This window comes from Myxocyprinus asiaticus, chromosome 45 (assembly GCF_019703515.2).
Source record: "Myxocyprinus asiaticus isolate MX2 ecotype Aquarium Trade chromosome 45, UBuf_Myxa_2, whole genome shotgun sequence".
NCBI lineage: Eukaryota > Metazoa > Chordata > Actinopteri > Cypriniformes > Catostomidae > Myxocyprinus > Myxocyprinus asiaticus.
The window spans coordinates 20848530-20861063 of NC_059388.1; the positions used below are offsets into that span (position 1 = coordinate 20848530).

General features: G+C 39.5%; 1 protein-coding gene across 1 annotated transcript in view; it reads left to right on the plus strand.

Moving 5' to 3' along the window:
- Positions 1-12534, plus strand: part of LOC127434974 (rho guanine nucleotide exchange factor 39-like) — a 68111-nt gene that overhangs the window by 47958 nt on the left and 7619 nt on the right. Inside the window, exons 7-9 of the mRNA XM_051688047.1 lie at positions 1113-1241; positions 3057-3286; positions 9757-9845. Of these exons, the coding sequence (XP_051544007.1) occupies positions 1113-1241; positions 3057-3286; positions 9757-9845 (448 nt within the window). The remainder of the gene's footprint in view (positions 1-1112; positions 1242-3056; positions 3287-9756; positions 9846-12534) is intronic.

Genomic DNA, 12534 nt, shown 5'->3' on the forward strand with positions numbered 1-12534 from the left:
GCATAATACATGAGCGCCTATGGGCGTGCGCCTATTAGTGTGTCATGCTGTTGTATTACTCCTTTGACACTAATATTAAATTCAAAATTGCATAAATCGGTCACGCTTTATATTAGTTCATGTTACAGTGTGATTATGTAAGTATTGGTAAGTAATACTGTAGAGTAATACTATTGAACTTGTTTTTAATTATGTGGAACCAACTGGCATTGCACATACACGACCAGTCAAAAGTTTAGCGTCACTTACTCATTCTTTATTATTATTATTTTTCACATTTAAGCATAATAAAGTAATCCAAACTATGGAAGAACAGAAATGGAACTATGGGAATTATGTTGTGACTAAACAAAATCCAAAATAAATCAAAACTGTGTTATATTTTAGCATCTTCAAAGTAGTCACCCTTTGCCTAGAATTTGCAGACATGTACTCTTGACATTTTCTCAACCAACTTCTTGAGGTATCACCCTGGGATGCTTTTTAAACAGTATTGAAGGAGTTCCCATCTATGTTGGGCACTTATTAGCTGCTTTTCTTTATTATTTGGTCCAAGTCATCCATTTCAAAACCTTTTTTTAATTTTTTATAAAATGTTAGTTTTGTAATTAAATAATGGTGGCACAATTATATTTTTGTCTACAAAAATAATTTCAAACATTTAAGCATACGCCTTCAGATCAAAAGGTTTTTAAGATCGTGAGAAACATTTTAGTCAAGTGACCCCAAACTTTTGAACGGCAGTGTAATTATGGTTATTATTTTTATTTTTGTTTCTTATTACTATGTTAATTATAGCAACATTTTAATATAACATCTAAAATTATTGTTGTAAACAATGGTGTTTATTTATACAAATCATATTACATTTGAATTATATACATTTGCATTATATTCACATTCTGTTGCAAGCTTTCAAAACCAGATTTTTTATTTTTTTTACAGATGAAATTTCTTTATAGCTAAAGTTGTACTTTTACCTTGCCTAAAATACAGTCCATCTAAAATGGGCTTAACATGCACATAAGATTAAGAAATAGGTTATCAGATATGATTAATATTGACATTGGTATTAGAAAACCTGAAAATATCCATGAATTAAAAACATGTAGAAGCAGTGAAGGCCATCTCAGAAGTCACCCAGCGGATCCAGGACAACGCTCGAAGCCATGAGAACTATCTGCAGCTGCGCAGAGTCCAGAAACAGCTGAAGGGCCGAAAGACCAGAATCCTGGCTCCAGGTTAGAGTCTGTGATCTGTAATTCTTTTCATCTCAGAGAGTACCATGGAGAGACAGATAGTTAAGTGGATGAAGGAGGTCAGATGGAAGAGTGTGGAAAAGTAGTCTTGTTTAAAAGAGACCCAACTGTTTGCCCATAATCAATAGAGGCGATTGCGTATGTTTTTTTTTGTTTTTTTTTCCACAAGGCACAACCGAAGTCTCCGATGAGAGAATTAACTGAATTTATCGACTAGTTCTCAGCACTAATTGGTAAATGGAGGGGGAAGTTTGCTCTGAGTCAGTTCTTTCTATCTTCTCTTGTGCTACTTGTGGAGTGGAGGTCCTTTCTTCCTCCTCATTTATCCCAAAGGGGAATGCCCACATGTGAAACAAAAGACAAGGAGATGGAGAAGGAAGCAGAGAGAGAGAGAGAGAGAGAGAAAGACAGAGAGGGCCTTGTCGTGAATGCCTTGGCCTGCCAATCTCCCCCAGGACCAATTAGCGCCTCTCCTCATCTTGGCCGGCAGATAAAAAGGATGCTGGGAGAAAGGAAGGGAGCGTGTGTGCACAAAGGTGGTTGGGAGACTGGCGATGAATACCCAACGACCGTTGGGCTCATTTCACACAGAGCCGGATGTAGGAAGTGTGTAGAAAAAGCCCTCTCATCCTGTTTTTTCAGGACTCTAGAATTCTACAGAGGATCTTTCTCTTGTCCAATAAGGCTTCTTTTTCTTCCTCGCGCAATATTTCTGGCTTCAGAAGGCCGTACCGACCGCGATCGTCCCAGCTTATCCCATTCCATCCCCTCTGTTTCCTTCGATTTGCCATAACAAAAGTGATACTTGACAGACGAGAGGCTTTGGAGCCCCTGAACATTATTAAGTGGCTGGATTGGAGACGAGTGGTGTAATTCTCTGACGTAAAGCTTGAATCAATGGGACATTGATAAGCAAGTTCATGAAAAAACAAGGCCAAAGTCGCTTGTAAGTGACCATTGCTACACAGCGTGCTGTGAACAAGTCGACTAACTTGCTCAAAAAAATTCTCTTCAAACTGTTGCTTCACCATGACAGTAGTTGTTCCAAAAGAGAAAACTGACCGCAGAAGACAATGGTAATGCTCGCAATAACACCTCTTGTGGCAATACTGAGAATGCAGCACATTCATGCATTGTGTTTTGAATTGGTTTTTGGCACATTTCGGATTGCAACGACACATGAAATTGAGCTTGCATAGCTTGAAGTGTTTGTGTCTATATATTTGCATAGATTATGGGGTTATTCTTTTGTGCAAGCATTGACTATCCCCTTTAAGCCAGAACATGTAAAAGCATGTAACCAATTTATAAAAGCCACAGAACCCATTAAATTCAATCTGCACACGCCGCCTGGGAGTATCACAAGATGTGTCCTCATTGTTGCCTCATATTAAACCTGTGGCATTTTAAAAAAGCGGTTTGACCCCTACTTGACCCCTGTGCTAATCATAGAGTGCTTGTATGTTGCACAGAGCATCCATTTTGAGCCCTACGCTTGCACATTCACCAGAGCTGCAATCACAAGGTTCACCGGGGCAATTAAGGAATCAGTAGCAGGAATGCAATTTCATCTGATCTATCTAAATGTCAGCATCTAATTTACTTTCCATCATGCAACTGCCAATCACAGAGAGGATAGATTGGTTGTCTCTTCTCATCTTAAGTCATGTAAACCTTACGCTTTTTTATTCTCGGGGTGAAATTTACTTTTTCCTAATGTGGTGGTAAAAGGTGGATGTGGTGACAATAGGTAAGCCCTTCAAACAATTTAAGTTGTCTTATCTCTCTTTCTCATAGGAAGGTGGTATATTCGGGAAGGTTGGCTGAAGACGGTGCCCCCTAAAGGCACAGAGGCCAAGCCCAAGATGTTCTTCTTATTTTCGGACATCCTGCTCCAGGCCAAGCCATGCAGTCCCATACACCCAGTCAATGGGGACAAGTTTGCTAGCCAGCGAGTCTACCCGTTGAAAGAGTGCACAGTGGACAAAGTCTTTGGGCACACCAAGAGCCAGGGAGGACTTATTAGTGTAAGTTTAAATGGTCTGTGATTTTAGCACGTACCAAATAAAGCATCCCCTCTTGACACAGTATTTATTAAGACTGTAAATAGTTATTATGTAAATTTGATTTTGCAGATTCAGTTACGATCCTTTATTAAGATGTTCTTTTCAGTTATTTGGTTAGATTTTTTTCTAATTATTTTTAAAGGTGAAGTGTGTAATTTCTGCACCACTAGAGGCAATGAACAGAATTGCTAAAATAATGTAAACATTTTCAACAATGTTTTCAAACAGATAGCCCACCCCAACCTCATGCCATTGGTTGAGCCCGTGATGTTTACGTGGGGGGAAAAATACACAGATTGGGGATGTGGATTTTTACAACTGAAAATAAAAACAAGAATTTCTCTTTGAATAAGAAATTAATGTTTAATACATTTGATATTATAGTAATCTGTTTTTAAATTCTGTTATTGATTTATTTAATTTTCATTGTCAGATCTATTCTTCAGTGTATTTTACCCCCCCTAGTATTTCTGGTTATTTTTATTACACATTTTTATTTAAGCTTACATTCCTCATAGGCACTTATCAGATCCATCAAATACTGTATATCTTAAACATATGTGCCTCCCCACACGGATTTAAGAGATTTATTGTTCTCAGAACTGCTTAATCTGCAAGTTAGTAAAAATGATCAATTTATCATTCTTTTGCTTGCACTAATTACTTGAGTTCCTCGTAAGGCTTCAAGTTTTAATGTCTTCACATGGCTTGATCTCTTTCCAGGTCTCTGCACTGCCGCTGTGTGACAAATTGTCTAAACGGTCTTCGCACTCTCATGAAACATTCAGACGAATATATCGCACACCACAAAATCGTTTATTCTACACTGTTTAATCAGTGCCAAACACTAATCAATCAGCAGATTATTTGTATTATAGTTAAGATGCATTTTATTGTATATATTTTCACTTAAAGGCATGGTTCACAAAAAATAAAATAAAAAAATAGAACGAATAAATAATTCTGTCATCATTTCACTGTAATTTTGTTAAGCTTAGAGATGTTAAGCAGAATTACAGCCTCAGTCGCCATTCACTTTCATTGCATCTTTGTTGAGCTGGAACGCAAGTGTACGTACTGAAGTTCAAGTTTGGTGAACTCAGACCTGCAAATTCATAAAACAATGTTTCACCAACATTTTCAACAACATTTCACTAAACGTCAGCTTGACCTCTTGGCAAAAAATAATGTAGGAAACTCATTTTGTCAGTTCTGTGTGAGTACAAGAAAGCATGGTTTACATTTGTGCAAGATTCTTGGGTAAATGGTACAGTATATTTATTTACATTTTAAATTATCAGAATTCTTATTTATAACAGAAGCCTGAAGCTTGACATCACATCCTGTTGCCCATATTCATTGCGGACTCTGAAATAATTTTGCATAAAACCTACCGCATAAACAGAATAATCCAACTACAGTCATTGTACTCCGTAAGATCAAAGTCTGTTGCACTGATTGTCACACTAGTGCTCCCTGATCTACTAAACAATTTTTTGGCTCATAGAATAGACATAACTAGTAGCCTCTCTCCACCTGCTCTGAAAAACTCTACAATAGCGCTCGTCTCACTCCATCAGATTAAATCAGAGATGCATCTTTTCCTTTCCACCATTGAATGCATCTTCCTAAAACCCTGTCACCACTCGACTCCTTTCTGATCTGCCTGTGCTGTGGACTTGGGTGCATATTATATAATGGCTAGAAATGGCATTTCATTAGCCAGTTATCCCACAGGGGCCTCAAATGCATACTCAATAGCATTAGGTGCAATTTCTCATAAGGACACATTATTGATCCCGGTTCTACCCGCCTCCCACCTGGACTGTAGGGGAAAGAGGCTGTCAGCACACTCAGACCCCCCCCCCAGCCAGGCTGTGAAGAATTAAAGCAAAATTAAATTTGACAGCTGGAAATGCCATGGCAATCTATATGCAAAGTTTGAAAGTAGAAGTAGTAGAGGAAAGGGACAAAAATGTGCTATGAAAATTATTGTGCGCTCTCTCTCTCTCCATTTGTCTAGATGAGAGAGTGTTTGTATTTGGATAATTTTTCCCCTTTTCTCTTTCTCTCCGTCTTCGCATCCCCCTCCCTTTCCGTCTCTGTCTTCCTCTTGCAGTTCTATATTCCTCCACCTCCTTGAATATTATTCTGCATCCATGACCGATTCCCTTTGATGTATAAATAATCAAGTGAAATTATGTGCGTTGAAGAGCCTCCGTGCCTCGCCATTCATATTATACAAAGTGTTTTCTACCTAAGAGGGTCAGATTTCCTGACAGATCCCTAATTACTGCATCGCAATAGAAGTGGAATCTATTTGTGCATAAATCAGGCCACCAGTCCACCCCCCATGCAGCAGACTGCTAATATATCACGCTCCGCTTTGCTTCGCTCACTGAACTCGGTAATTAGGTAATACTTTTGATGACAGTACATTTGAAATCTTAATCTATTTAATACATAATGAGAAACAACCCGTGCCAACCACCCGCCACCTTAAAATATAACCAGAGAGTCATTACTTTTACCAGGTGTCCATTAAAGTCCTCTCTCCGCTCATCATTATGGTTCTTTACCCAGTTGTAATAAAGATTAGGACTGATTATTGATATGCTGTCGGTAACTGGTGCTGTTTCCTTCTCTGGCGGCCTTAGGTAAATGTGAAAGGTCATTTAATATTTTCAGGGCCCCAATTATAATCCACTCTAATGGGTCCCTGTTGTAATTATGCTGAGGAGCCTTTGTTTGGGGTTGGATGGCTCCCGTTGTCTTGTTTGACATGTGTAATCTAGCAGTAAAGTCTCCTCAGTGCAGATGACTGATGGTAATTGCTGTTGACTCATGGATGAGCCATCTGATGGGAGGAGGAGAACGTGGGCAGAGCTCGAAAAGTTGTTCTCAAAGTGCAGATCATTGCTAAATTAGAAGTCGAGAGCATCAACTGGCACATCTGTGTGCCTTTGGTCCAGAATGCAGAACATGTTGCTTCCTCTGCATCTTCTGCTCAGTTCTCCTTCTCTTGCGTGATGACCTATTTTACAGCAGGTTCTATATCTAATAATTTATCAAGCTAAAGGGATAGTTCTGTCATAATTTACTCACCCTCATGTCGTTCCAAACCTATATGATTTATGACCAGGCCCAGACGAAATGTGCAAAATTGCGACGTCTGTCATTCATATATTTTTTCTTTTTTACATATTTCCCACCCCTTGCATATTTGTTTGCAGTTGAATTCGTCACTTTGTCCAAGATAGATTTATTATAAGGGATTTATTTTAGGGATTCGTCAATGTACACAGGCATCAGATAGATGCTTTTGGAGCATCTTAAGGCTGAAACATACTCTACACCAGTACGTGAACGCATATGCGAGTTCTTGACCTCTGCATAGCCAATGCGCTGTCCAGTTAAAGGTGTTCTTGGGTTACCATGGCGGGAACAAACCTCTGTACTCAATGGGGCAATAGAGTTACCTTCAAATGTCTGTGCCATTAAACTGGATGTTCTTATTTAGGTAAGTTGCTATAAATACACTGAGCCAAAACATAACTCACAGGTGAAATGAATAACTTTGATCATCTCCTAACAAGGCTACATGTCAAGAGTAGATTAGATGGTAAGCGAACAATCAAGTTCTCGTAGCCAACGTGAAATGGCAAGGCTTGTGGGTTGCTCCCGGTCAGCAGTGGTGAGTGCCTACCAACAGTGGTCCAAGGAGGGACAAACCACAAACCGGCGACAGGGTGTTGGGCGCCTAAGGCTAAATGCATGATGGCAACAAAGGCTATCCCATCTGGTCCGAACCGACTGAAGGTCTACTGTGGCACAAGTCACAGAAAATTAATGATGGTTATGAGAGAAATGTGTCACAACACAGTCTGTAGCCGCAGACTGGTCAGAGTACCCCTGTCCACCGTCGAAAGCACCTACAATGAGCACACAAGCGTCGGAACTGGACCTTGAAGCCGTGAAAGAAGCTTGCATGGTCTGAAGAGTCTGTTTTCTTTTACGTCACGTGGATGGCTGTGTACGTGTGTGCCATTTACCTGGGGAAGTGATGGCACCAGGATGCAATGTGGGAAGATGACAAGCCGGTGTAGGGAGTGTGATGATCTGGGTAATGTTCTGCTGGGAAACCCTGGGTCCGGCCATTCATGTGGACGTCAATTTTACACGTGCCACCTACCTAAACATTGTTGCAGACAGATACACCCCTTCATGGCAATAGTATACCCTGATGGCAGTGGCCTCTTTCAGCAGGATAATGTGCCCTGCCACACTGCACACATTGTTCGGGGATGGTTTGAGGAACATGATGAAGAGTTCAAGGTGTTGCCCTGGCCTCCAGATTTCCCAGATCTCAGTCCAGTTGAGCATCTGTGGGATGTGCTGGAACAACAAGCCCAATCCACAGCAGCTTCACCTGCAATTTACAGGACTTGAAGGATCTGCTGCTAATGTCTTGGTGCCAAATACCACAGGACACCTTCAGGGGTCTTGTAGAGTCCATGCCTTGGCGGGTCGGCGCTGTTTTGGTCGCACACAGAGGAACAACAGCATATTAGGAAGGTGGTCATAATGTTTTGGTTCATCAGTGTATATTGACTTACTTGTTCAGCAATATTCTCTTCAAACTGTTGCTCCGCCATGACAGTAGTTAAGTTGAAAGAGAAAACACAGTAGAAGTGGACAGTTCACACTAATCTTGCTCTTGCGGCAACGTTAATAATGCAACGCATAGTTGCATTAAGTTATGAATTGAGTACTGACACATTTTAGATTGCAGCGACGTGTGTTACGTAGATTTTAGATTGCAATGACGTACTTATGTAGAGTATGTTTCGGCCTTTAGTTTGGTTGCGTCGCATCATAAACAGCAGTTTTGTGTCAAGTTAAACGTAGTTTGAAAAACACATCTCAATGCATTCAGAATTGTGCCCGATCCTCTGTGTTTGAAAGCAAGAACGTATTCTCATTTTGTGCTTTCGCTGGTGTCAAGCAAGCCTGAGTGTGGTTTGTTGTCTGTCCAGCTGCCTATACAGCTGTAGGTTAGCTTACTGCCCCCTGCTGAAATCAGGTTGTACTTCAAGCTTGAACTGCTCCGATGGTGAGAATTTTCCTTATGATGGTCCGGGGACATGATTAATTGTGTTTAGTTTTTTTTTTTTGTTTTTTTTACGTGTTATTTTTTTATTTAATGAATCACACTGAATTAACCCATTAAATCCACAGCACTACTAATTTCATGATGCATTCAGCTACTAATAAAAATGTAATACTCTCAAATCAGTTTTGCACATTTTACTCTGTTTAAATACCTTCCGCAGAATCCTGTGGATTTTCCCTCAAAATCTGCACAGAAAATGTCTGCAGATTCCGTCTGGGCCTGCTTGTGATGTTGCACGTTTATGCGCGCTATGAGAGAAGCTCGTTCACAGGTGCTCGCATTTAGCACTAAAAACAACGCAAGTTCCTGCGTGAACGTGTGCCACTGTAAACTAGCTTCCCTCATACTGCTCATAAACACACAATGGATGTCAAGATTTCACTGAAAAATTACTTAAATTGTGGGTTGTTTCTCACCATCGTATTCCTACAGAAGACAGAAATTTTATGACCGAGGTGCATGGACTACTTTTATGATGCTTTTGGGTCCTTTTTAAGCTTACCCAATACTACTAATTGCCATTGTATTGAAAAGACAGACTGAGATATCCATTAGTATTTTCTTCTGTGTTCCAATAAGAAAGTAATTTATACTGGTAAGTAACGACATGAGGATGAGTAAATGATGACATAATTTTTATTTATGTGTAGATAAAATACCCATCTTTTAAACAGTACTGATAATATTCCATAATGCTATTAGAAGTAGATTAAGCTGTCACATACTCGATGCTGGGTGTTTTAATACCTTCAAAGCCACAGTAGTTTGACCAGTAGTCTTTGCTTAGGTGATGTAATTTTGCATCTTTTAAAATGTCATATTGTTGTTCCTGCAACCTCTTCTACTCTTGTCGACTATATTCCTCAAGTACAATGCAATCAGTACTGTGAACCTTAAGGTTTCAAAGGAAGATAAACTGTCAACACAATGAACACTGGTGGTGATGCCATCAAACTGGTTTATGGACGCCCTCTAGTGACTCAGTGGAATTGTGTGCACAGGAATTAAAATCCAGGCTAGAGAGAAATGGTGTGAGGCATTTAGATTAAGATCTCTGGATTTTTGACAAGCTCATAGTATGTCCCATCTGCTTAGGAGAAAAGTTTGATCTATAGGCATTCTAAAATTATACCTACGAAATCTGCAGTTTTCTTCTGAAATTTCCTCACCATTTTCCCCCAAACATAAACTCCCAATCTCTTCCCTTTTACACGTCACATTTAACATTTAATTGTTTCCTCTATTTTGTCTCATCTAGTTGACCTTCGCCAGGGCCAAACTGCTCCTGATGTCTGATGATCAGGAGGATATCAATGATTGGTACCGTAGCCTCTGCATGGCCATAGGGTGAGTACAACTATATCAATCCAAGCTCTGAACATCTGATACCAATACCGACCCGAGGTTTTGGGGTCTTTATTGCATATATAACTTTGGGTTTTTGTTGGGTTCAGCTTAGTAGGTAATGATCAAATAAATTATTAGTAGAAAATATTTTGTTTTAATTTTATCGCAACTCATTTTGTGTCCAAACGCATGCACTTTCATCTTTGACGCATGTCTTTCATCTTTGAGGTAGCTTAGTGAGCCTTGAGAATGTGTCTGAGCCTACTTGCTCTGGTTCGAGATGGGTTTGATCTTCAAATTTGACAATACAGGTCCGGTCGGGTCACACAGGCTTCATTTAAAGGAATATTCCTGGTTCAATACAAGTTAAGCTCAATTGATAGCATTTGTGCCATAATGTTGATTTACCACAAAAAAAAAATATATATATATATATATTGACTTGTCCCTCCTTTTCTTTAAAAAAAAAAAAAAGCAAAAATCGAGGCACTTAATGGAAGTGAATGGGGCCAATTTTTGGAGGGTTTAAAGGCAGAAATGTGATGCTTATAATTTTCCAAAAGCACTTACACTAATTCTTTTAAAATGTATTATTTGAGTTGTAAAGTTGTTTAAATTGTCATTTTTAGTAATTTTAGAGTTTTAGGGTTTGTTGACTACATCGTCATGGCAACGAAGTTGTAAAATTGGCTATAACTTTACACAGAAAAGGTTAGATTTTATCACACTAAAATCATGTTAACACACATACTGTTTATGTCTTGTGACTATACTTCTGAAATAATGAGTATTATAAGGTTTATGGAATGGCCCCATTCACTTCCATTGTAAGTGCCTCACTGTAACCCAGAATTGTGCTTTTTTAAGAAAAGGAGGGGCAAGTCAAAATTCATATTTGGTGGTAGTCAATATTATACCACAAATGCTGTCGATTGAGCTTAACTTGTATTGAACCAGGAATATTCAGCTTCATGCCTGTGCAGACCTCTTTTCCATACCCGACCCTTTGCCAACAAAATCAATTTAGGACTGTGCGTTAGAGCTGCTCTGTTTTCAAAGTTCAAGTCAACTCAATTTTAGAGTTCACGTTTTACATGTTAAGTAAATAAGTAGTCATTTAGTAGTTATGAATCGTCCCAGATGGGGCTAGAACCTAAAACTTTTGGTCACCAGCCTAGTTGTTTATCTACAATACAGCTCCACCTACTGTATGTTTTGGAGGGAAGGTTTAAGCATAAGCATCAACACATTTCATAATATTCAGCCTTTTACGCTCTGAACAATGTTACCAAATATCAGTGCACTTTACTTTCCTAGGGCAAGAGGGCAGAGCAAAAGTTAACCTGGGGTGAGTTCTTCACAGGGGACAGGCCTCTCAAGGCTAGGCTAATTAGTTTATCACTGTCAGAGTGATGGGGAGGGATAAACTGTCACCTCACACCATCTTCACAGTGGGGAGATCCTTGCGCGTGGCCTCCTGCCTAACCTTCAGGCCCTGGGGAGAACAATTAGAGAGTAAGCTGGACATGTTGTGGTCAGAGGTGATTGGTTTGAGGGGGACTGTGTGAGTGTTTGAGAAAAAGACACAGTCCAGTGACTACCCTACTTTTACAGTTAAGTTAGGTCCAATAGATGTTTGTATGTTTGTTTTTTTAATAATCTAATATCAAATAATTGTACAAACTTAGCTGTATGTACTATACCCTATGCTCTGTTTAAAGGTGTCATATCATATATACTCACAGAGCACTATAGTAGGAACAATTATCTAAGCCAATCATGTGGCAGGATTGCAGTGCATAAAATAACGCAGATATGGGTCAGGAGTTTCAGTTAATGTTCACATCAGCCATTAGAATGGGGAAAATGTTTTGCTTTTGACCGTGGCATGATTGTTGGTGCCAGAGAGGCTGGTTTGAGTATTTCTGTAACTGCTGATCTCCTGGGATATTCACGCACAACAGACTCTAGTGTTTACTCAGAATGGTGCCACAAAACAAAAAACATCCAGTGAGCGGCAGTTCTGCGGACGAAAATGTCTTGTTGATGAGATGAGAGAGGTCAACGGAGAATGGCCAGACTGGTTTGAGCTGACATAAAGGCTACGGTAACTCAGATAACCACTCTGTACAATTGTAGTGAGCAGAATAGTATCTCCGAATGCACAACACATCGAACCTTGAGGCGGATGGACTATAACAGCAGAAGAAAACTTTGGGCACTTTATTAGGACCAAAGTGTATTTTCTGCTTAAAATACCAAAAAAGGTTTTTTTTTTTTCACATTATTTAGTTTTTCATAACCATTTTTCACTCTCTCTCTGACCCTTGGAATTGGACAGCCAATTCGTTGCTTGAGACTTATGCAAACTCCCTCATCGCATGTGAAATGAGAAAAAGTGGGAAAACAACTTGGGCAGGCCAAGTTACTGAACGCTGAATAGGCATTGTTAACATATTAATGAATTCATCTCTTTGGTGTGTTAGTTGCAGACATTTGGAACAAGCCGTTTTTGCATCTTAGTATCGAGAGAATTAATTACCTTTTCACCGATTTGTGTCACATGACTTACTACTGCCTTTCTTATTCCACACTCCTTTACCCTCCATGATTATCTCTAATCCATATGTAATCATTTCCTTTCATGAAATGCTATCAGATTCCCGTTATTGATACGGCATTATGTTAT